The following is a 24,671-nucleotide window of genomic DNA, read 5'->3' as shown; positions in this document are numbered from 1 at the left end:
TGACCACAATGTTCTCTGAAGTAGCTCTGAACCTGACTGCCCAACTATCAGTATGTTTTCTAGAACAAAGGAAGTGTTGGGGGGGGGGGGGGCTTGCTGCATGTACTGGATATTGTTTAGCCATAACTACAGTGGATATAAAGAGTTTACACATCCTTGTTAAAATGTCAGGTTTTTGTGATATAAAAAAATGAGACCACAATAAATCATTTCAAAACTTTTCCCACCTTTAATGTGACCTATAATCTGTACAATTCAATTGAAAAAAAAAAATCCATTCGAGGAAAAAATATATAAAAAATAAAAAACATACAATACGCTGGTTGCATAAGTGTGTACACCTTTAAACTAATACTTTGTTGTGTGTGCATACCCTTAAACTAATACTTTTTTGAAGCACCTTTTAATTTAATTCAGTATTCAGTCTTCTTGGGTACACACCTGCCATCAATTAAAGAGACTCTGATTAACCCCAAATAAAGTCCAGCTGTCCTAGTAGGATTTTCCTGGCATTTACTCAGTTGCCTGCTACAACAAAAGCCATGGTTCACAGAGAGCTTACAAAGCATCAAAGGGATCTCATTGTTGAAAGATATCAGTCAGGAGAAGGGTACAAAAAAAAATTCCACAGTATTGGATATACCATGGAACACAGTGAAGACAGTCATCAAAAAGTGAAGAAAATATGGGACAACAGTGATGTTGCAAAGAACTGGACGTCCCTCCAAAATTGATGAAAAGACAAGATGAAAACTGGTCAGGGAGGCTGCCAAGAGACCTACAGCAACACTGAAGGAGCTGCAGGAATTTCTGGCAAGTACTGGTTGTGTACTACACGTGACAACAATCTCCTGTATTCTTCATATGTCTGGACTATGGGGTAGAATTGCAAGATGGAAGGCTTTTCTTACACACAAAAACATCCAGGCCCTGCTAAAATTTGCTAAAACAATACATCAAGTCTCTCAAAAACACGTGGGACAGTGTGTTTTGGCCTGATGAGACCAAGGTTGAACCTTTTGGCCACAATTCCAAGGTAAGTTTGGTGCAAAAGCAACACTTTGCATCACCAAAAGAACACAATCCCCACGGTGAAACATGGTGGTGGCAGTATCATGCTTTGGGGTTATTTTTGTTCAGCTTAAACTGGGGCTTTATTCAAGGTGGGAGGGAATTATGAACAGTTCCAAATACCAGTCACTTTTGGCCCAAAACCTTCAGGCATCTGCTAGAAAGATGAAGATGAAGAGGAATTTCACCTTTCAACATGACAATGACCCCAAGCATGCATCCAAATCAACAAAAGAATGGCTTCACCAGATGAAAATTAAAGTTTTGGAGTGGCCCAGGCAGAGCCCAGACCTAAATCCAGTAAAAAATCTGTGGGGTGACCTGAAGAGGGCTGTGCACAAGAAATGCCCTCACAATCTGACAGATTTGGAGCGCTTTTGCAAGGAAGAGTGGGCAAATATTGCCAAGTCAAGATGTGCCATGCTGATAGACTCCTACCCAAGAAGACTGAATGCTGCAATTAAATCAAATGGTGCTTCAACAAAAAATAGTTGTGCATGCACAACAAAGTATTAATTTAAGGGTGTGCACACTTATGCAACCAGCATATTGTATTTTTTTTATTTTTTAAATTTTTCCCCTAACAGATTTGTTTATATTTTCAATTGAATCGCACAGGTTATAGATCACATTAAAGGTGGGAAAAAGTTTGAAATGATTTATTGTGGTCTCATTTTTTTATATCACAGAAACCTGGCATTTTAACAGGGGTGTGTAAACTTTTTATATACTGTAGAGTTCAGAAAGGCTGACTAGCTTTTTGTTTCTTTTAACTTGGAAAAGCAAGGCAGAGCAGTAGCAAGACAAACTCTTTCCAAATAACTAGCAAATTGTATTATTCTGCTATGATTTCCATGAAAAAACATTGCAGGGTCAAGTGAGCTTGTTATACTAGAGTTGCCATTACTACCTCAGAGCATTTGTGCAATTGCTACACGGACCTTCTTCCATACTTTTGCAAACATTACAAACTGGACTTCTTTTCCAGAAGTGGATCAGGCAATGCCAATGCAGACCTGCAGGGAGTGCCAGCTCTCCACCTTGTGTGTGGTCAGAGTAACTATGGCTTTCAAATTGTTTCCATCTGTGACAATGGTACTGCAGCAGTGAGCCAATGCTGAATAAAAAGTATTAAAATTAAAAGTTTTAATTTATTTTGCCTGCTCTTATAGTGTTTCTTTCACCTAGTTTTTAAAGGTTTGAGTTTCGTTTTTAAGTGTTTTGGCATGAATAAAAAGTATATTTAGCTACAGTTGTATAATTAGTAAATATTCTAATATCTGTCAGCTGATTGAAGGCAGAGGTGGATTTACCAAAGACTAATGCGATTTACTCACACTGTGAAGCCCAACTGGATATATTTCACTAAAGTGAGGTAAATCCATCTTCATGCAGGGTTTGTCAATGATTATACAGTCAAGGTATTTTAAAACTGTACTGCTTTTTAAGTAAAGCTACTTGGTGAAAAAACATTCATACTATCTGCCCTTGAGGACCGTAAGCTTAGTCAAGTCCCCTTTCTGAGAATCAGTCCATGTATCTCTTGTATGTGAGGTAAAAACCTTAACCATTATGCCAACCCCCAACATTTTTTCAGTGTTTTTACTGTAATGTTGAAAAGATTCAGTATGGATGTGCACAGTGTATAATGTGAATGCATGCTGGAATTTACACATATGCATATAAACTCAGTACTTTCAATATTGTCAGCTTGTGTCACTTAATCTGTGACTCTTTATCTCTGTATTTCAAAGTTAATGTTTTATAACATTTTCTGAAAGCCCTGTCCAAACAAAATACACCTCTTAGCGTAACGGCTTGATGACCTATTACCATTTTGAGTTTTTTTATCAGAATGTTTTTTGAACTTGCTACTCTCCTAGTGATGGAAATAATTATGTTTCTTTTTGGTGTAGGTAAACAAATCTTTTTGTAGTGATAACGACAGTTTACCAGTGGTAGAAATTATTCCATTTCTCAAATTTTGGACTATGTTTAGTAGCACTATATAATGTTATTCTCTGAATGACATTGAAAATAAAGCTTGAAAATTATGTTCCTTTTGAAAATGAAAATGTGGAAAGGAAGCTATTTTGAGTATGCTAAGTATAGTACATGATACCTTGTGGTACAGAATTATGTTCTTTGTTTTGAATTTAGTATGATTTGTGTCTTACTTTTACATTGTTTGACTTCAGTTCCCAAATGTATGGTTCAAGTTCTTAGTATCCTGACAAGTAGCACAAGGTATAGCCATCTGTATGGTCTTCATATTATCTAAGTACAAAAAACAAACAACTTTGATGCAATGTAAAATGACTTTATATTGCATCAATCTCCATACAAATTCAGTGTGCCATAGTATATATTTTACTTCTTGTAGTATGGTAAAATGTTGTACTTTGTAGCAGTGTTAGAAGTAGACTGGCAATAGCCATTGAATATTGTATTTTATCATTTATCTTACAGAAATGAAATGCAACAGAGACCTAGTAAAATTCCAGTTCGGAGGAATGTGGTATCTCTTTCACAGAGCTTTATGTGCACTAACAGGAAGGTTGGTGAAGCAGTTCTCACTAACAGGAAAATTGGTGAAGCAGTTCTCAGAGTTTCAAAATATGCACGTCCAACTCTTTCAAAACAAAAGTCAGAAGGTGAGAGGGCAGTTTACCACCAGTGAATATAACTTATTAAGTTTCACTGTATGCATTTGCCAATGCATAGTACTGATCGTTACTTGTTTTTCCTTCTAAATATTTGCTAATGAATATGTGAAGACTGCCAGCCTAGCCAGATAGAATTGTGCAGATAATTCTATAATTTGTAAATATGAATGTTGAACTACAGACTTGTTTTCTTAATTGAAAGTAAATACTGTGAAATATTGAAATCCAGGCTTGTTTTCTTAAATGAAAGAATATGCTGTGAAAGGTTGAACTTAAAACAATGTAGCAACATTGCCCTCTGCTGTAAAGAAAGCTAAGTCAAGCATTTCTTGTTTATCCCTTTGAAGTTAGAATTTGGAGTCGATGAGTCTGGAGTGAAGCATCCTGCCTATTGTCTTAACTTGAGGAATAATTACTAGAGTTTGCATGTGGAATGTCTTTTATTGATGTAGTTTCCTGCAGGTGCAAGATAACAGTTATGTAGTTTCTGTTAGCCTGGGAACACCAAGAAAGTGTAAAATGATGTAATGGGAACAAGGACTGCAGTAGCAATTTAAACAGAGAGAATCAGAAGGCATTAAGCATTTTTGTCTTGACCATCCAACTCACAGCACTGTCTTGCTCATATGTAAGTTATCTTAGACTTGTGTTTTCTTTTAGAAATAGCTAGAAACTAGAAAGATTAGACTAAGTATTTGTTTGTGATGTCAGAACTGTACTACTGAATTATTTTAAGTATTTTTTCTGTGATCTCTGAACTCTTGACTAACACTGTGTAGTAGAAAGTATTGTCTTGTGGTTTTAATTATTTATTACTAAATATTTTTAAAACCTTTTAACTGTGGCTGGTTTGTGTTGAGATAAGTTAAGCTCTAAGAGTACATTGCATGTGTATAAGGATCCTGTACCAAGTCACTCTAATAAGCCTTGACTGTTTAATTATACTACCAATTGGATAATAATATTGCACAGTAATAATTGGACACCCTTTAAAGGGCCTTCGAGTAGCTGATAAAAGCTTGGTGGTGTCCAGTGGTACTACCGTATAGTCTGAGTAAAACGGGCACAGCTGGAGAACCTGTGCCAGCCTTCCCCAGAAGTGTCTGTGTGGTTGTGTAAACTCTTATCTCAAAGTGTGTGTGTGTGTGTGTGTGTGTGTCAGCTACTTGGGCAGGGACATGAAGCACTGGTTGGACAGAGAGGGTGCTAGAGTTTTTAGCTTGCCCACTAGGCTGAGATCTGGACCCTATAGCTATGCCAGTGGGGTGTCTTATTGGGGACCTGGAGAGTAAGGGAGCGACCATCCCCTGACTGACTGTGATGTCTGTGTGCTCTTAAGGGATATTGCACTTTACTGTGTGTATTTGTTATCCTTTCCTCATGTAGGAGACATCCTCGCTGGGTGTTAGTGGTGAGGATTGAGGCTCCTTGATTGCTGGGCCAGGGCACGGGTATCACATTTGTGGTTTGGCAGCGGTGGGATAGCCACATCACATGTTAATTAAGTGGCAAATACTAATTGGCTTGTAGTGGTATGGGTAGAGTGAATTCCTGTAGCTTGTGCACAGTGAGTTTTGAAGGTGTTTTGTACTCTAAATCAGCCATGCAGTGAATACTCAGAGTTCAGATCACAATTGTTTTATTTCTTTTGTTAGCTTAGTTAGTCAGGGTGAGCAGGCAGCATGTCAGCAGAGGAGTATGGAAAGCTGACAAGGAGCCAGCAGGTGGAGATGTGCCAGGCTAGGGGACTGGTGCATGGAAACCTGATTAAGGCAGATCTGATTGCAGGCTTGGTTACAGCTGCATCAGAAAACAGCAACCAGGAGGACGATCAGACTGGCAGTGGAGATATAATACCCTCGGAGAATGGACAGCTCAGCCTTTCTGCAGTGGACTTAAAAATCCAGCTGGAGCTAAAGAGACTTGAGTTGGAGGCCAGGCGTGTGGAAATAGAAGCAAATGAGAGACTGCAACGTTTGCAGGCTGAGGAGAATGAGAAACTGGTATGTCTGCAAGCTGAGGAAAAGGAGAGGCAGAGCCAGCATGAGAAGAAGATGCTGACTCTTTGCCAGAGTCATAGAGGTAATGGGGAAGGGAGTAATTGGACCCCAGAAGCACAAAAGTTCAGTAAATGTCTTCCGCAGGTTAAAGAGGGGGATAATTTTGATAGTTTCATTCATGTTTGAGAGGGTATGTAAACAGTATGAAGCTGACCAAGGGCTCTGGGTATGGTTCCTCGCCCCCTTACTCCATGGTAAAGCTGTAACTGTATTATCTAAAATGTCTGACTTTGCATGTTTTGATTATACTGCTGTAAAAAATTGTCTGTTAGAATTGTTTAAGCTAACACCTGAAATGTATAGGAAAAAGTTTTGTGAGCATAGATGCAAGGCAGATGAAAGTGTGTGTGAATATGTTGCTGAATTGAGCACTTATTTCCATAGGTGGGTGAGTGAATGTCAGGTCACCACTTTTGAAGGGCTGGCAGACCTTTTTGGTGAGGGAACAAGCCCTTAGCACTTTGCCTGAGGACATGAGGATCTGGTTAGCTGATGGACAATGTGCTACTTCAGGTAAGGTGGGGGAAGAAGAGAGACCTATACCTGGCAAGCAGGGCAGTCCTGCACAGGAAAGAGACCCCCAGTACTGCTTATGGGTCTAAAGGAACCCATGGTGGGCAGCATAGACTGCCACAACAGAATCTGCCAGTAGCAGGGGAAGCCACTAGTCCAGGTACACGTCCAGGAGCTAGGGTTAAATGTTTTGAATGCAACCTGCAGGGCCATGTGGCCTGTCCAAAACCCTAGATTCCTTATCCGAAGGCACATGGTTCTTAGCAGTTTATAGCCTTAACACCCTTGGGGCCTTGAGAAATAATTTCTGGATCAGCAGTAGGGTTTCTAAAAAGGAATTGATGAGGTTCAGAAACCCTGTAATACCTATATCTGGTTTTCTGGGGGCAGGAGGAACTGAATTAGGAGTTAAAGAATTTTCCATGAAAACATCATCCACAACTTCCAAAACTGGAGGTATAGCCAGAAGCTTATGCTGTGGCAAATCTGGAAACTCCCTGATTCTTTTCTTAGTCTGTGGGAAATCCTGACATTCCCATTTAAAATGCTCCCTAAGAGTATTCAAAGTATCCCCAAAGGAAAAATATTCTGGAGGGGAGGCAGAAGGGATAGAGTCCTCAGCATCAGAATCTTCAAAGCCAGAAAAAAGCTGAGAATTTCCTTCTTCACCAGCAGACATACTGGAAATCTCAGAATCTGAGACAGACAGAACATCAGGAGATAATTCCCTAGCCCTCTTTGAAGGGGGGGGGGGTGAAAGCCCTTAATCAGTGAAAAAAGATCACCAGCCATCTTTACCAACTGGGACTGAGGTACAGGAGGGGAGGCCAACGCCTGCTTGTGAGTAGGTTTACTGCTGGAAGGTTTACTAGCAATCTGTAGGGACTCGGGAGGCCTAGCAACTGCAGAAGTCTGAATTAAGGTAGTCGGTTTGGTTCTGGTCTCATGTCGAAAAGAAGAGGCATCAGAAGCCGGTGTCTGCAAAGGGGTTCCAGACCCATCTGTGGTGGTGACAGGCAGAGGGTCTGAAGATGAAATAGCAGCCTGTGGCATGGAGGACTCCAAAAAGGTCTCGGCAGAGGCTTCTGGCCGAAAATCTGTGGACTGCAGGGGCTGCAAATGCGTCTCACTGACTACTGCTGTGCTGATGACCAATTTCACCAGTGCGTCGTCAGTAGGTTTAACCCTAGGCCTGTCGCGGTCCTTGTCTTTGCGTTTCCTAGGTATATCCGAAGTTGGGAGGCCATACCAATGAACTTAGGCCGGACTCTGAAATGCTTATGCAAAATCTTAGCTTTACAGCGTATGGTACGCAGGTTAAAGGAAGCACAGAGATCGCAGTTAGGGACGTCGTGCCCAAGGCCCAAACAAGTTATACAATAGGAACGGAAATCACGGTGCAGAATCTGTTTTCCACAGGCAAGTTATTAACTTTATCTGACATTCGTTAAAGCAAAAAAAGAGGATCCCCAACGGGGTACTTACCTGAAGGCGTCTTCAACTTGGTAATCGGAAAGCGAAACGAAGGTAAACGGCCGACCAGCACTAGTGTGAATTGCATCTGCTTCAGGCTCGCAGGCAAGAAAGGCTGGGGAAATGGCTTCGGCTGCCTCCATTTATACCTGAAGTACCGACATCAGTTTTACAACCGGCGGCAGCCAACGTCATATACCAAGGGTATTCGGGCCGACTGAGGGCTTCCGGGAGCTGGATAATCCATATGTGAGGACTGCAACAGTAAATACACTCGAACATCTACATTTATGGCAAGTGTACACAACTGTACTATATGGTGGGTCCCCTGAGTACCCCAAGTACCACAGGAAAAATGATATCATAGTGGTAGTGGATTATGCTACACGATTCCCTGAGGCAGTGGCTTTGTCCTCCATTGAGGCAGAGAAGATGGCAAATGCGTTGTTAGAGATTTTCAGCAGGGTAGATTTCCCAAAAGAAATACTGACTGACAGAGGTGCCAATTTCATGTCAGACCTGCTGGTTTGTCTGTGGAAGCCCTTTGGGGTGAAGCACATGAAGACCACCCCCAGACTAATGGTCTTGTTGAGAGGTTAAACTCTACAATCAAGTCCATGCTATGGGCATTTGCTTATCAGGTTAAGGGGAAGTGGGACAAATATTTGCCCCGCCTGTTGTTTGCTAACAGAGAAGTTCCCCAGGAATCCACAGGTTTTTCACCCTTTGAGTTGCTGTATGGGCATAGGGTGAGGGGACCTCTAGATTTAATTCAAGATGAGTGGGAAGGTGAGTGCGACTCTCACAAGGAGTCTGTTGTGGCATACATCCTAAACCTCAGACAAGGCTTAGGGAACTCATGGGCTTGGCCCAGGAGAACCTGATAGAAACCCAACAACAGAAAAAGGTGTGGTATGACAGGAATACTCGAGTTAGAGAGTATGCTATGGGGCAGCAGGTAATGGTTCTCATTCCTGTCAGACACAACAAGCTGCAAGCAGCTTGGGAGAGTCCCTATAAGGTGGTAAGAAAGGTAAGTGATGTTAACTACATGGTGGAACTGCTAGGCAGAAGGCAAGGGTACAAATTGTACCATGTTAACATGATGAAACCTTACCATGATAGGGAGGCCCTTGTGCTTAGCATTTGCAGTGGATTGCAGGAAGAGTCTGAGGAAGATCTGGGGACTGATCTCCTCAGTGAGGCTCAGGCTGACACCTCAGTGGAAGGGGTAGCAATGTCCCAGCAGCTATCTCCTACCCAGGTTCAAGAAATCCGAGCAGTGTTTTAGGAATTTGGGGACATGTTCACTGGGAAACCAGGGTCCACCCACCTGGTGCAGCACCAAGTGGATGCAGGACCCCAAAGGCCTGTTAGGCAGGCCCCTTATAGGGTGCCTGAGAGAGTCAAACAGACTCTGAGGGAGGAGGTACAGGAGATGTTGGAACTAGGGGTGATTCAAGACTCCAACAGTCCCTGCGCCTCCCCAGTGGTGCTGGTGCCAAAGAAGGATGGCAGCACCAGATTCTGTGTGGACTACAGGAAATAAATAGTCACACAGAGTCGGATGCTTACCCCATGTCTAGGACAGATGAAGCCCTAGAGCAGCTGGGTGGGGTTAAGTATCTTACAACCATTAATCTTACCAAGGGTTACTGGCAGGTGCCCTTAACTCCCAGTGCTAGAGAGAAGTCAGCCTTTGTGACTCCTTTTGGCTTGTATGAGTTCACCAAGATGCCCTTTATGATGAAGAATGCCCCGGCGACTTTCCAGACGCTGGTAGATCATATCCTAGCAGGATCAGGAAGGTTTGCCCTTGCTTACCTAGATGATATTGCCATCTACAGCCATTTGGCAGAGCACATTCAGCATGTCAGGGAGGTGCTAGGCAGACTACAGAGGGCAGGTTTGATCATTAAGCCGAGCAAATGTCAAGTGGGTATGGCAGAAGTCTCCTACCTAGGACGTAGAGTGGGGAGTGGTAAGATAAGCCAGAACCTGCCAAAGTGGAAGCTATTCAGGCATGGCCTGCACCTGTTACTAAAAGCAGGTGAGGGCATTTTTAGTGACAGCAGGGTACTACAGAAAGTTCGTCCCCAGTTATAGTACCGTAGCTGCTCCCCTCACAAACCTGACAAGGAAGAACAGGCTAGATAAGGTAGTGTGGACCCCCGTATGTGAGCAGGCATTCCAGAAACTTAAAGAAGCTTTGGGAGGACTCCCTGTGTTAGCCAGTCCAGATTACAGCAAAGAAATTGTTGTGCAGGGGGATGTTTCAAACCATGGGGTGGGTGCTGTACTTAGCCAGATTTCTTCAGAGGGGGAAGAGCACCCAGTAGTTTATCTCGGTCATAGGCTGCAACCCAGGGAGGAATGCTATGCAGCTGTAGAAAAGGAATGTCTAGCCATAGTGTGGGCATTGCAGAAACTTCAGCCTTATCTGTATGGAAGGAAATTCACTGTTATGACAGATCACATCCCCCTAATATGGTTAAACAGAGCCAGCCAGCAAAATGCCAAGTTGTTAAGATGGAGCCTGGGGTTGCAAGCATATGATATGTCAGTGCAGCACTTCAGTGGGGTTTGAAATGCCGTTGCAGATGGGCTGTCAGGCTAGGGAATGGGGTGAGGTACACTCAGATAGACCTAACCCTCTCATGCGGCATTTCTCAAAGGTCACTTGAAAAACTAGCTTGCGTTCTCCAGGGAGGGGGGGGGGGTTGTGAAGGCTGCCAGCCTAGCCAGATAGAATTGTACAGATAATTCTATCATTTGTAAGTATGAATGTTGAACTACAGACTTGTTTTCTTAATTGAAAGGAAATACTGTGAAATGTTGAAATCCAGGCTTGTTTTCTTAAATGAAAGAATATGCTGTGAAAGGTTGAACTTAAAACAATGTAACAACATTGCCCTTTACTGTAAAGAAAGCTAAGTCAAGCATTTCTTGTTTGTCCCTTTGAAGTTAGAATTTGGAGTCGATGCGTCTGGAGTGAAGCATCCTGCCTATTGTCTTAACTTAAGGAATAATTACTAGAGTTTACATGTGGAATGTCTTTTATTGATGTAGTTTCCTGCAGGAGCAAAATAACATTTATGTAGTTTCTGTTAGCCTGGGAACACCAGAAAAGTGTGAAATGATGTAATGGGAACAAGGATTGCAATAGCAATTTAAACAGAGAGAATCAGAAGGCATTAAGCATTTTTTGTCTTGACCATTCAACTCGCAACACTGTCTTGCTCATATGTAAGTTATCTTAGACTTGCGTTTTCTTTTAAAAATAGCTAGAAACTAGAAAGATTAGACTAAGTGTTTTTCTGTGATGTCAGAACTGTACTACTGAATTATTTTAAGTATTTCTCTGTGATCTCTGAACTCTTGAGTAACACTGTGTAGTAGAAAGTATTGTCTTGTGGATTTATTTATTATTAAATATTTTTAAAACCTTTTCACTGTGGCTGGTTTGTGTAGAGATAAGTTAAGCGCTAAGAGTACATTGCATGTGTATAAGGATCCTGTACCAAGCCTTGACTGTTTAGTTATACTACCAATTGGATAATAATATTGCACAGTAATAATTGGACACCCTTTTAAGGGCCTTCGAGTAGCTGATAAATATTAGCTGGGTGGTGGCCAGTGGTACTACCATATAGTCTGCGTAAAAGGGGCACAGCTGGTGAACCTGTGCCCAGCCTGCCCCATAAGTGTCTGTGTGGTTGTGTAAACTCTTATCTCAAAGTGTGTGCGTGTCAGCTACTTGGGCAGGGACATGAAGCACTGGTTGGACAGAGAGGGTACTAGAGGTTTTAGCTTGTCCACTAGGCTGAGATCTGAACCCTATAGCTGTGCCAGTGGGGAGTCTTATTTGGGACCTGCAGAGCAAGGGAGCGACCAGTCCTGGACTGACTGTGATCTCTGTGTGCTCTTAAGGGAAATTGCACTTTACTGTGTGCATTTGTTATCCTTTCCTCATATATGAGATGCCCTCTCTGGTGTTAGTGGTGAGGATTGAGACTTCTTGATTGCTGGGCCAAGGCACGGGCATCATAGAATACTATTATTTTTTTAACTTTATATCTGAAGTTAAATGGTGGAAATTGAAAAAGGGTAATTGTGAGGTGGAGTTCAGGGAAGAGTTAAGACAGGCACTGGGTGGCAGTGAAGAGTTACCAAATAGCTGGGTAACTACAGCAGAGCTAGTAAGGAAGACAGCTAGAAAGGTGCTTGGTATGACATCTGGACAGAGGAAGGATGACAAGGAGACATGGTGGTGGAATGAGGAAGTACAAGAGAGTATACAGAGAAAGAGGTTGGCAAAGAAGAAGTGGGATTGTTAGAGAGATGAAGAAAGTAGACAGGAGTATAAGGATATGAGGTGGTGAAGGCTAAGGATAAGGCATATGAAGAGTTGCATGAAAGGTTGGACACTAAGGAGTGAGAAAAAGACCTGTACCGATTGGCTAGACAGAGGGACCGAGCTAGGAAAGATGTGTAGCAGGTAATGAGGGAAACATACTTACAAGCGAGGAGAGTGTGTTGAACAGATGGAAAGAGTACTTTGAGGGGTTGATGAATGAAGAGAATGAGAGGGAGAGAAGGTTGGATGATGGGATAGTGAATCATGAAGTGCAATGGATTAGCAAGGAGGAAGTAAGGATAGCTATGAAGAGGATGAAGAATGGAAAGACTGTTGGTCCAGATGACATACCTGTGGAAGCATGGAGGTGTTTAGGTGAAATGGCAGTGGAGTTTTTAACCAAATTGTTTAATGAAATTTTGGAAAGTGAGAGGATGCCCGAGGAATGGCAAAAAAGTGTTTTGGTACCGATTTTTAAGAATAAGGGTGATGTGCAGAGCTGTAGTAAATATAGAGGGATTAAATTGATCAGTCACAGCATGAAGTTATGGGAAAGAGTAGTGGAAGCTAGGTTAAGAAGGGACGTGATGATTAGTGATCAGCAGTATGGTTTCATGCCGGGAAAGCACTACAGATGTGATGTTTGCTCTGAGAGTGTTGATAGAGAAGCACAGAGAAGGTCAGAAGGAGTTGCATTGTGTTTTTGTAGACTTAGAGAAAGCATATGACAGGGTGCGTAGAGAGGAGTTGTGGTATTGTATGAGGAAGTTGGGAGTGTCAGAGAAGTATGTAAGAGTGGTACAGGATATGTACGAGGGTAGTGTGACAGCGGTGAGGTCTGCGGAGGGAGTGACAGATGCGTTTTAAGGTGGAGGTGGGATTACATCAAGGATCAGCTCTGAGCCCTTTCTTATTTGCAATGGTGATGGACAGGCAAGATCAGACAGGAGTCCCCGTGGACTATGATGTTTGCAGATGACATTGTGATCTGTAGTGAGAGTGGGGAACAGGTGGAGGAGACCCTGGAGAGATGGAGATATGCTCTAGAGAGAAAAAGAATGAAGGTCAGCAGGACTAAGACAGAATATGTGTGTGTGAATGAGAGGGAGGATAGAGGAATGGTGAGGATGCAAGGAGTAGAGGTGGCGAAGATGGATTTGTTTAAATACTTGGGATCAGTAGTTCAGAGTAATGGTGAGTGTGGAAGAGAGATGAAGAAGAGAGTACGGAGAGGATGGAGTGGATGGAGAAGAGTGTCAGGAGTGATTTGTGACAGACGAGTACCAGTAAGAGTGAAAGGGAAGGTCTACAAGAGAGTAATGAGACCAGCTATGTTATATGGGTTGGAGACAGTGGCATTCACAAAAAGGCAGGAGTTAGAGTTGGATGTGGCAGAGTTAAATATATTAAGATTTGCACTGGGTGTGACAAGGGTGGACAGGATTAGGAATAAGTATATTAGAGGGTCAGCCCAGGTTGGAAGGTTTGGAAACAAAGCCAGAGAGGCAAGATTACTTTGGTTTGGACATGTGCTGAGGAGGGATGCTGAGTATATTGGGAAAAGGATGCTAAGGATGAAGCTACCAGGAAACAGGAAAAGAGGAAGGCCTAAGATCAGGTTTATGGATGTGGTGAGAGAGGACATGCAGGTGGCTGGTGTGACAGAGCAAGATGCAGAGGACAGGAAGAAATGGAAACAGATGATCCACTGTGGCGACCCCTAATGGGAACAGCTGAAAGAAGATGATGATCTGAAGTTAAATGTTCTTCATAAGGCTCACTGCTGCAGTATCCTAAGCTGTAAGTTTTATATCCTAATAAGGATATAACAGCTGACCAGCGTCTAAAGTTTCTGGGCACCTTCTGTGCACTCAAACCATCAGCCAACTTGAGCTGAGCCAACTAAAAGTCAAGTTCGGCTACCAAACCATTCATAGCCGTCTTGCAAGTTAAGAAGCACTCTTCTGCAAGCTTTCTAGGATTGACGGTCAGCTAACACTGTTATTTTGCTGGGTAGATAACTTCCCTTTGGGGGTGTGATGTCCCTGCACTGGCCCAGTAATCATGGAGCCTCAATCCTCACCACTGGCAACAGTGGGGAAAGTACACAATGGGAGGATGACAAGTACACACACAGTAAAGTGCAATTTCCCTTAAGAGCACACAGAGACTGCAGTCAGTCTGAGGGTGGTTTCTCCCTCTTCTCCAGATCCCCAGTAAGATTCCCCACTGGCACAGCTATAGGGTTGAGATCTCAGCTGAATGGCCATGCCAAAACCCTCCAGCACCCTCTCTGTCCAACCAGTGCTTTGTGCCCCTGCCCAAGTAGCTGACACACACACACTTTGAGATTGGATTGATACACACACACACACTGGGGAAGGCTGTCACAGGTTTACTAGCTATGCCCTCTTCTGCCCAGACTATAAGGTAGTTCCAGCTGCCACCAGCCAACTCTTATTTATCAACTAGTATAAGGCCCTTATAAAGGGTGTCCAATCTTACTGTGTAATGTTACTGTTAATCCAAATGGTAGTTTTGCCCAAGTGCCAGGCTATTAGGTGTGGCCTGTACAGTGTCACCAAATACATATGCAAGTATTCTAAGAGTTTAAATATGTCTCACAAATATCAGCCACAAATATAGGTTTAAATATATTTAATAATGAATAATAAAAGAACAAGACAATACTCAGTCAACACAGTTACTTCAGAGTTCAAAATCACAGGAAATATTTTAAAACAGCATTGCAGGACAGTCTCAAATAAATACAGAAAACATCTACACTAGTCTTTACTATATTCCTATCTATCTCTAAGAGAGATACTGTGCCCTAAATCGTACTTACAAACAGGCAAGTTCAGATAATCATGATGAGTGGATGTTGTTGCTAAGTCCAAGACCAATACAAAATGCACAGCCTCTGTTTGAGGGAGTTCTTGAATTAATATCAAACCTTACTGTTGGGCCAGCTTGGATGACATCACTCTTTATCACCTGACTTCAGTTCCCAGGCTAAACAGAAACAACAGAATTTCACATCTCTGTGTTAAAAATACATATCTCTCAGATGTTTGCCAGATCTTGGAAGTCATAAAACAATAAAACACTTTGCATTTTAAACCTCGTAATTACTTTTCTTTCAAGACAATAGAAAAACGTCTAGCTCTAGACATTGTGTCTACTTCTGCATTGAAACTGAAAGATAACATCTCTTGTTTATGGCCCAGCTATAAAGTAACTTAACCTCAACTATTCTTAAGTTTTGCAAGTTAATCTATGTTCCAGCAGGGTATGCTGTGGTTACATTCTTGAAGCTCAGTACATAACATACGGTTCTGTATAAATCATATCAATATTCACAAATGACAGAGAATTATTTACAAAATTCCAGATGGCTGGGCTGGCAGCATGACCTAAGCAAACAACCTTTCCTACCATAGCAGGCTTGCAATTTGCCTTAGACGCAGGTGGGTGACTGCTGTGGCCATTTGTTGTACTTCAGACTATTCATCTTTTACCCCAGATCCCTCTGGTATAGCACCTACAGCCACTATGGACTGGGGGTTCACCACATTCTCTGCAGCTATTAGGGTCCCTTCAGTGGGCAAAGGAGAGACTCCCTTATTAGCGTACCTCTCAACCATACCGAATTCCTTGGTATTTCCCAGTTTTGAGGGCAAAATATTGGGGTGGCACGAATTCTCGAGTAGTCCCTTTAAATCCCAATTTTTTTTATTTTACAATTTGTAGTAACTGTAAGTTACTCCTGATGTCATCATGCATTACCAGCATTGTGCCTGACTCTCTTGTATTTTTTCAGAAAATTCAGGTTATTATGCATTGTGTTCAAACTCTGGAAGATGAGCAGAATTAATTCTGGTAAAACAATGAATGGTAACTGTTGCTAACAGAGCTGTTAGGATTACTGGTTGTTAAGTTGCACAAAAAAAATAGCAGCTTGAAGCAAGTAAAAGAAATGCTGCTCATAGTCGGCTAAAGACAGTATACTTCCATTAATTAAAAGAAATTCCATAAAACATAAAACTCTTTGTGCTAGAACTCAACCCCTTTCCAACTCTTTATTTAAAAAATTCTTACCAAGGCAACCAAAACCACACCATATTTTTATCTGCAGCAGTGGCACAACTTGGCAAGGACAACTGAAAACCAGCTCGACGAAGTGTTTCTCGCATGGTCTTGTGCGCTACCTCTGATGTGTGTCTTACCCATTCATCCTGAGTGATTGACGGGTTCCAATCCTATGGACGTTTGAACGGTGGCGGGCACTTGTAACTGAATGAAATGTTCAGAATTAAAGTCACTTTTTATCTCTTTTATTTGTTTGGGAAATAAATATTGTGGGAAGAAATAACCAGGGAATTGTTATGGCTAGGCTTGTATAGGCCCTAGGGCCGATAGCCTAGTACCAGCCTATGAACCTATGGATTTACAAAAACGTCAATGTGTGTTTGCTGTTTAACGTGATCTACTACAACCGGTAAGGTAGTCAACAATTATTCATTTATTATGGCAAGGTTGTATGCAGTGCATTCTTTTATAATGTGGTCTTGAACGAGAGTTCCAAGTAAGGAATGAGAGGTCTTGTTAGAGTTCCCAGTTGTTTGCCTTTTCCAGTGGCCCTTTGCTTCTTTGTGAAGGCACAATTTTGGTCCACTGACCTGCTTTACAAATTATACGTTTCATTTTTTTTTCCTGTGACAGTGGAGATGGGTTAGAGTGTTACTTTGCCGGTTAGTATGTACAGAAGATGCCACTGTCTCCCAACAGGGAAGAGATCTTGTTGGACATTGTTGTTCCTACCCTCCTTTCAATGGCTAGCCTTTCCAGTCCCTGAGTGTGTGTCTGTGTGTGTGTGTGTCACATCCAAACATGGTATTTACAGGTGCAGGTTCGGCCCGAGTCTCATGCAGCTCTCATCCCTCTCCCACCCAGTAGTTTAACGTGTACAGCTTTACCCGCATTTAGCAAAAACCCTGGCAAACAAAAAGGAAGGGAACCTTGAATGTACAAATACTGTTTGTCCTCTACCCAAAATGCAGCAAAATTTGTGAATCTGAGACGGTGCAACTTACAGCCAAGAAGTTATGCCAAGACTGTTTCCCTCTGCCGTAATACAGAGAAAGGATGTCAGACTGTTACCAGATAATCCCAAAATTAAGATGATAAGATATGCATTTTAAACATGCAGTGGTCATGGAAGTATAATGCTACGGAAATTATGCATGATTAATGTATTTGAGACATGGCATAGACAATGTAGTGCTAATTCTGTATAATTTGTTAATAGCAAATGAATCAGGGACAAACCTCATCAAAATTAGGGAAACATCCAGAAATAATCAGGGACACTTTTTAAATTGTACTGTTAACTTGAGATGTTTACAGAATAAGGGGATGTGAATTAGAATACATTTTCAAAAATAAAAGTAGTCTACACCACTAATCGTGGTCATGATTTACTTAAGTACAGTTCATCACATTTTCTCCAACTGTCACCAGTTTTTGCATGGGATAAAGAGGGACAGAACTAATGTACGAGTCATAACCAGGGACATTTCTGAAGATCAGGGACAGTTGTCAGGTATGATTTTGCCATTTCTCAAAAGTAAAGAATTAAAATGGAGAAACAATGCATGTTAAAAAAGTTTTGAGATTTGTAATTTATACAAAAGTTAAGTGGCACTCAGCCTAGCTGCCTATCTGTGACGGTGCAGACGGCACCCATTTTCAGGCAGCATCGTTCAGTAACAATGGAGAGTAGACACAGAAGTCTAGCGCCCCCAGCTGTTAAATCATGGTAGCAGAACTCCTCAGAGTGATGCCCCCAGAATTCATGAACAGGAAGCAAAGGAGGCTCTATGTTTTTTCAGATGTTTCCAGGCTACATCTGTCTTTTGGTTGGAGGTGCTGGGAAGGTTAAATGGAATTTTGTGATGAAACATACAGACCAAGTATACACAATAGCCTGCCAGTTTAATACAGTAATCTCATTTGATGCTGTGACTCATTAATTATTTTAATTTACCCTGTGGTATCTATTTTCCTGGACTTGCAAAATATAATTCAGGTTTTTTTTTTATTTTTCTTACTCTTCATACAAAAACAAAACTATATTTAGTCAAGACTAGTAGGTATTACACACAGGAGTATATTCATATATGTCATTCATAAGGGTAAATGTTTTTTGAAGTTCCATCAGAACATTGTGTGTGTGTCTTTCGGCTTTTCCCAGTTAGGGGTCGCCACAGCGGAAGTCCGGTCTGCTAATAATTGGCAGTAGAGTTTTACGTGCTGGCTTGCCGGGCCTAACGCACAACCTTCAATGAAGGAACGCCCATTCACGCATGGTCTGGATTTAGCTGGCTGATACATTAAGCAAGTAAGCACTAAAAACATTTCAAAGTGACATAAAACAGTTATTAGCAGCAGTTTAGAGAATGTTGTCTAAGTTCTAAACCACTGATATTAACACCAACTATTTACATACATGTGAATAACAATTTCATGGAACATAGCTTTTCAGTTTATTTATATAAATAAATTCTATTTGATAACTGGGTGAGTGAACTAGTCCTACTGACCCTTTTCAGTCACGACACGACTTATTCTTCAAGGTCTTTCCCACTGTGTTAACAAGGTCAGTGTCACAATCTTACATTTTTTCCGATATAACTCTTAACAAAATACTTAAATTGCAGACTTGACTGTGCATAGCTGTCAGCTGTCCAAATTTTTGCTTCATATTTTTGGTTTGTTCCATATAAAATGTTTTGGTTTTCTGAAAATCATTGAGGACTGAAGTCAGACTCTCTATCATTCAGAAGATTCATTCCAATGCAAAATGTGCTATTCTGTCAACTTTGTAAGTTTATAAGAGCTATACATAAACATTATCCATATTTCCCCCCATTGTTTATAGCTTTGTTCAGATTTTTTGTGTTAAGAGATTGAGAGCTGAGAAGTATGGTGTGTGTGTGTTTGTTTGTTTTCTGGTTAAGTTAAATAACCTTCTCTCAAACACTCAGCATGCATTTTGCCCATCGCATAGTACCACTATTGCTATCTTATCCATCATTAATACCATAAGCCATCACAGGAATAACAACAACTTTGTATCTGCCATCTTTCTAGACGTATCAAAAGCTTTTGATATGGTCTCCCGTTCCAAACTAATAGATGTACTGACTGAACTATCCTTCTCACCATCTGCCACAGCTTGGTTTAATAACTATTTGTCTGGCCTTCAACAGTCTGTTCTATGGCAAGGTGACCTATCTACACGTCTTCCTTTATCCATTGGTGTCCCCAAGGATCTATCTTAAGCCCTGTCCTTTTCTCCCTCTTTACTAATAATTTATATACAGCTACTCCACATGGTTCTATAATACAGTATGCAGATGATTCAGCACTTATCTGTGTTGCCACTTCTCTATTGGCTCTTCATTCTCAAACACAGGAATCTTTCACCTCTGTTGAAACATGGTTAGCCAATGCCCATCTAATCCTGAACCCAAACAAAACTAAATTATTACTCTTCCAACCAAACAAGACATCTATCTCATGCCCACCATTTAACATAATAGCCAAAGACAAAACTGTCACCTCCCCGACATTTTTGACTTACGTCTCCCTAACAATAAAAAAAAGTCCATAAGAAACTTGGAAGTCTATATAGGCACAAAAGGCTCCTGACCAAAATGGCCAAAATTGCATTAGCACAAAGCCATCTGCTGTCCACTCTACTGTATGCCTCTCCAATTTTAACCAATCTTAATAAAACTGATTTATCTAAGCTAGAAGCATGTTATAATAAAATTAAGTTTGCATCTGACTGCCAATTTAGAATACATCATCGTACAGCTTTAAGGATACTAGACTGGCTTGAACTTCCCAACATTATTCTTTACAACCAACTCTCTCTAACAAAATTGTAACACAACCAACCAGAATCCCTGCACTACAAAATCTCTTCCTTCCTTACACTTCCAGCAGACCACTTCGCTCTAACAGTAAGAACTTACGCATCGTCGCCAAGGCCAACAACACTGCAGGAGAATCTTCCAGCTATATATCTTTTATATGGAACTCCCTTCCTAATTCCATTCTCTAGAAATGTGCATGAACCAAAAATTGTTCCCCAGAGTAAAAAGCCATGATCCACGTAGTACAAACTATTTATTGTAGTAAAATACAAAAACCGTTGAGCGCTTTCATCTAACAAGTATAGATTTCATCAGAACATTAAACAGCTCTGTAACCAAACTTTAAATACTTAAAAAAACGCCAAAATGTTACCATCTGATCAATTACTATACAATTAAGATTTAAAAGTATATGTGCTCTTAAACCATCTAATTTAAAAAATACAACAAAATAATGAATAATATTCCTACATAATAACATAAGTATAAAAAACATATATATAATAAAATATCTATAAAAAATACTTCTTGTAACATGTTTAACTTATGAATATTTACATTTGCATACATACATTCATATGAATAAAGAATAGAGGCAACAACCTATAATCCTATATATATATATATTACTAATATATGAATATTAAACATACCTACTAATACATGTTATAATACCCAGGTTCTAGTGTTTAGATGTTACAAATACATTATGTATGCATAAAATACTTACATTTCTATCAATAAAATATGAAAACACCTTCCATATAACTATTTTATACCTTTATTAAGGGTTTAGTGGGGATGTGTTCGTTAATACCTGGGTGGCTAGCTGCATTAAGCCTAATTTGCCACCTTATCTCTCTTTCCCCCAGTATGGCTTTGATGTTACCCCCCCTAGGATTACTGTTAACCACTTCCAGTATTGCGAATTTGAATGTTTCACAGCCAGGGCTGTCTTCTATATGTCTAGACAATGCATTGTTTTTGTCTTTTTTCTTTATACAATATAAGTGGTCATAAATCCTATTTCGTAGCCTTCTATCTGTCTTTCCAACATAAAAACTGGGACAAGAGGTACACTTCCCTAGGTATACAACATGCTGTGACTGACAATTTCCTCTTCTCAATATTATGGTACTTTTTAGGCTATTCTCCAGAATGATCTTGTCTTCTAACAATATATGCGGACATTGATTGCAATGTCCACATTGTCTGGTCCCGATTAGCCTCTTCTTCCCATAGTTGTTGCAATTGTAAGTTCTCATTTCTATCATACTCTTGAGGTTCTTCCCAGTTTTATAAACAAAACTTGGTCTATCTCCAATCTTTTCACTAATCCCCTCATCACTAGTGAGAATGTTCCAGTTGGAATCCAAAATGTCTCTAACCTCCCCCACATGTTTGCCATATTCAAGTATGCATGCAATGATGGGATGACCAGGTTTACAAGTAGTTTGAATAAATATAGCCTATTGGACAAGGAACAAGTGGAACTTCTATCTGAATTTATGAATATAGTACTAGAAAATAATTACATCTATTTTGAAGGAGAGTATTACAAACAGATATCAGGTGTGGCCATGGGGGCAGCATGTGCCCCCATATATGCTAATTTGGTTTTGTTGGATTGGGAGGAACAACACATATTACATTCACCCAGGATGGAATATATAGGTTGTTATGTGAGGTTCCTAGATGATTTGTTTGTATTATGGAAAGGAGATGTAGAAACTTTGGATAGATTTATACAATATATTAATGGAAGTACACAATGTTTGGAGTTTACGTACAATAGTAGTAGGATGGGAATAAACTATCTGGACACTTTCATTTTTAGTGATGGTGATACTTTTCAATCAAAAATATACAGAAAGGAAACATTTTGTAATGCGTATTTGGAATTTTCCAGTAATCATCCCTATGCACAGAAAAAAAGTATATTAAAGGGTCAGTGTATAAGGGCTGCCAGGATGACGTCCAGAAGGGATGATATGGTGAAGGAAATCGAATATATAGGGAACTTATTCAGACAGAGGGGATACCCTGAGTCTTTGGTTAGAGATGTCACTCTATTTGTAATTAATGAATGGGGGAATAGGTACCCACCCTTATTGGGGAAGGAACTTAATATACGCAGTGGGAGACAGACTATATCTGCTAACAAGATGTATCAAAAAGCATGTATACTTGAGTATGGCAAACATGTGGGGGAGGTTAGAGACATTTTGGATTCCAACTGGAACATTCTCACTAGTGATGAGGGGATTAGTGAAAAGATTGGAGATAGACCAAGTTTTGTTTATAAAACTGGGAAGAACCTCAAGAGTATGATAGAAATGAGAACTTATAATTGCAACAACTATGGGAAGAAGAGGCTAATCGGGACCAGACAATGTGGACATTGCAATCAATGTCCGCATATATTGTTAGAAGACAAGATCATTCTGGAGAATAGCCTAAAAAGTACCATAATATTGAGAAGAGGAAATTGTCAGTCACAGCATGTTGTATACCTAGGGAAGTGTACCTCTTGTCCCAGTTTTTATGTTGGAAAGACAGATAGAAGGCTATGAAATAGGATTTATGACCACTTATATTGTATAAAGAAAAAAGACAAAAACAATGCATTGTCTAGACATATAGAAGACAGCCCTGGCTGTGAAACATTCAAATTCGCAATACTGGAAGTGGTTAACAGTAATCCTAGGGGGGGTAACATCAAAGCCATACTGGGGGAAAGAGAGATAAGGTGGCAAATTAGGCTTAATGCAGCTAGCCACCCAGGTATTAACGAACACATCCCCACTAAACCCTTAATAAAGGTATAAAATAGTTATATGGGAGGTGTTTTCATATTTTATTGATAGAAATGTATGTATTTTATGCATACATAATGTATTTGTAACATCTAAACACTAGAACCTGGGTATTATAACATGTATTAGTAGGTATGTTTAATATTCATATATTAGTAATATATATATAGGATTATAGGTTGTTGCCTCTATTCTCTATTCATATGAATGTATGTATGCAAATGTAAATATTCATAAGTTAAACATGTTACAAGAAGTATTTTTTTATAGATATTTTATTATATATATGTTTTTTATACTTATAATGTTATTATGTAGGAATATTATTCATTATTCATTATTTTGTTGTATTTTTTAAATTAGATGGTATAAGAGCGCATATACTTTTAAATCTTAATTGTATAGTAATTGATCAGATGGTAACATTTTGGCGTTTTTTTAAGTATTTAAAGTTTGGTTACAGAGCTGTTTAATGTTCTGATGAAATCTATACTTGTTAGATGAAAGCGCTCAACGGTTTTTGTATTTTACTACAATAAATAGTTTGTACTACGTGGATCGTGGCTTTTTACTCTGGGGAACAATTTTTGGTTCATGCACATTTCTTGAGTTGGTGTTCCCTAGAAGCATTTTGTTTGTAATTCCATTCTCTGCCTCGTTCACTAACCACTTTAAGGCATCACTTAAAACTTGTATAAAAAAATAAGTGGCTATGTTCCTGTACTAACCCCGCGTGAATGCTCTGATACATCACAGTATACCCCAACTATATCCAACTTCTTCGCCAGTGTTTAATCTTTTATTCCTACCAGCCTGTCTTAACCTTATATCATGACATAAGTCATACTTTACATATAGTACTAGCTATGTTCAAGGCTTAGGTTTTGTTGTCATGATGTAACAAATTTTTATATGTTCATCGTGTTACACTGCTGCAGTCATTACACTTGGGTTATCCTGCCATTAGGCAGTTCCCTAGTCGGCCTGAGTTCCAAAGCCTTGGTCCAGCGTCGGTTGCTGTCGCCTCCTCCCTGACTTCAGTGCAGCAGGGGTATATAAGATGTAGCCGACGCCATTTTTTTCAGTCTTTCTTGCCACGCGGTGCCCGAAGCAAAAGCAGTTCGCAAGTGCCGGTCGGCCGTCTCCTGAGATTTTCTTTCCGAATTCAGAACCGAAGTCTTCTACAAAGCTAAGTACTCCGTTGGGGAAACTTTTTCTTGCCTCAGGCCGATGTCAGTAAAAGTTAACTGTATTTCTTGTGGCAAGCAAATACCTCATAAGGATTTCCATTCTTATTGTATCCCATGCCTAGGCCCAGACCACGATGTCACTGGTTGTCGGTTTTGTGCTAGGTTTAACAAGCGCACTATTAAACGTCGGTTTGATTTTTCCCAAAATTATTTTGGTAGAAAATTCAATTATACCATGCCATCGGAACTTCCGATGACCGGAATACATAAAAAGCGCAAAGACAAGGATAGGCATCCGAGGCCCAAAACTGACGACGAAGCCTCTTCTAGGCCAGTCGCCGGTTCTCTGGCTTTCAGCGAGGCGCCTTCGCAGCCCCTGATGACCGCTTCTGTAGAACCACAGGCAGCCTCTGACTCCCACGTGGAGATGGCTGGGCCTTCGGATGCACAAGTTATTCAGCCTACCGAAACTAACCCTTCAGAGGGATCTGGAGTAGCTGAGCTGCCTGCAGCTTCAGAGGGTGTTTTCAGACCTACTCAGTTAAGCATTAAACCCTCTGCTAAGTCTAAACCAGCTTT

The 24,671-nt window shown here is 40.5% G+C and overlaps 1 protein-coding gene across 2 annotated transcripts in view; it reads left to right on the top strand.

The window, feature by feature from the left end:
* Positions 1-24,671, top strand: part of AGBL5 (AGBL carboxypeptidase 5) — a 2,459,386-nt gene that overhangs the window by 2,300,979 nt on the left and 133,736 nt on the right. For both annotated transcript variants that reach the window (XM_044062862.1, XM_044062863.1), the window contains exon 15: positions 3,541-3,725. In XM_044062862.1, the coding sequence (XP_043918797.1) occupies positions 3,541-3,725 (185 nt within the window). The remainder of the gene's footprint in view (positions 1-3,540; positions 3,726-24,671) is intronic.

This window comes from Protopterus annectens, chromosome 2.part1, assembly GCF_019279795.1.
Source record: "Protopterus annectens isolate FY-2018-M chromosome 2.part1, PAN1.0, whole genome shotgun sequence".
Lineage (NCBI taxonomy): Eukaryota > Metazoa > Chordata > Ceratodontiformes > Protopteridae > Protopterus > Protopterus annectens.
This window is presented reverse-complemented; position numbering and strand designations above follow the sequence as displayed.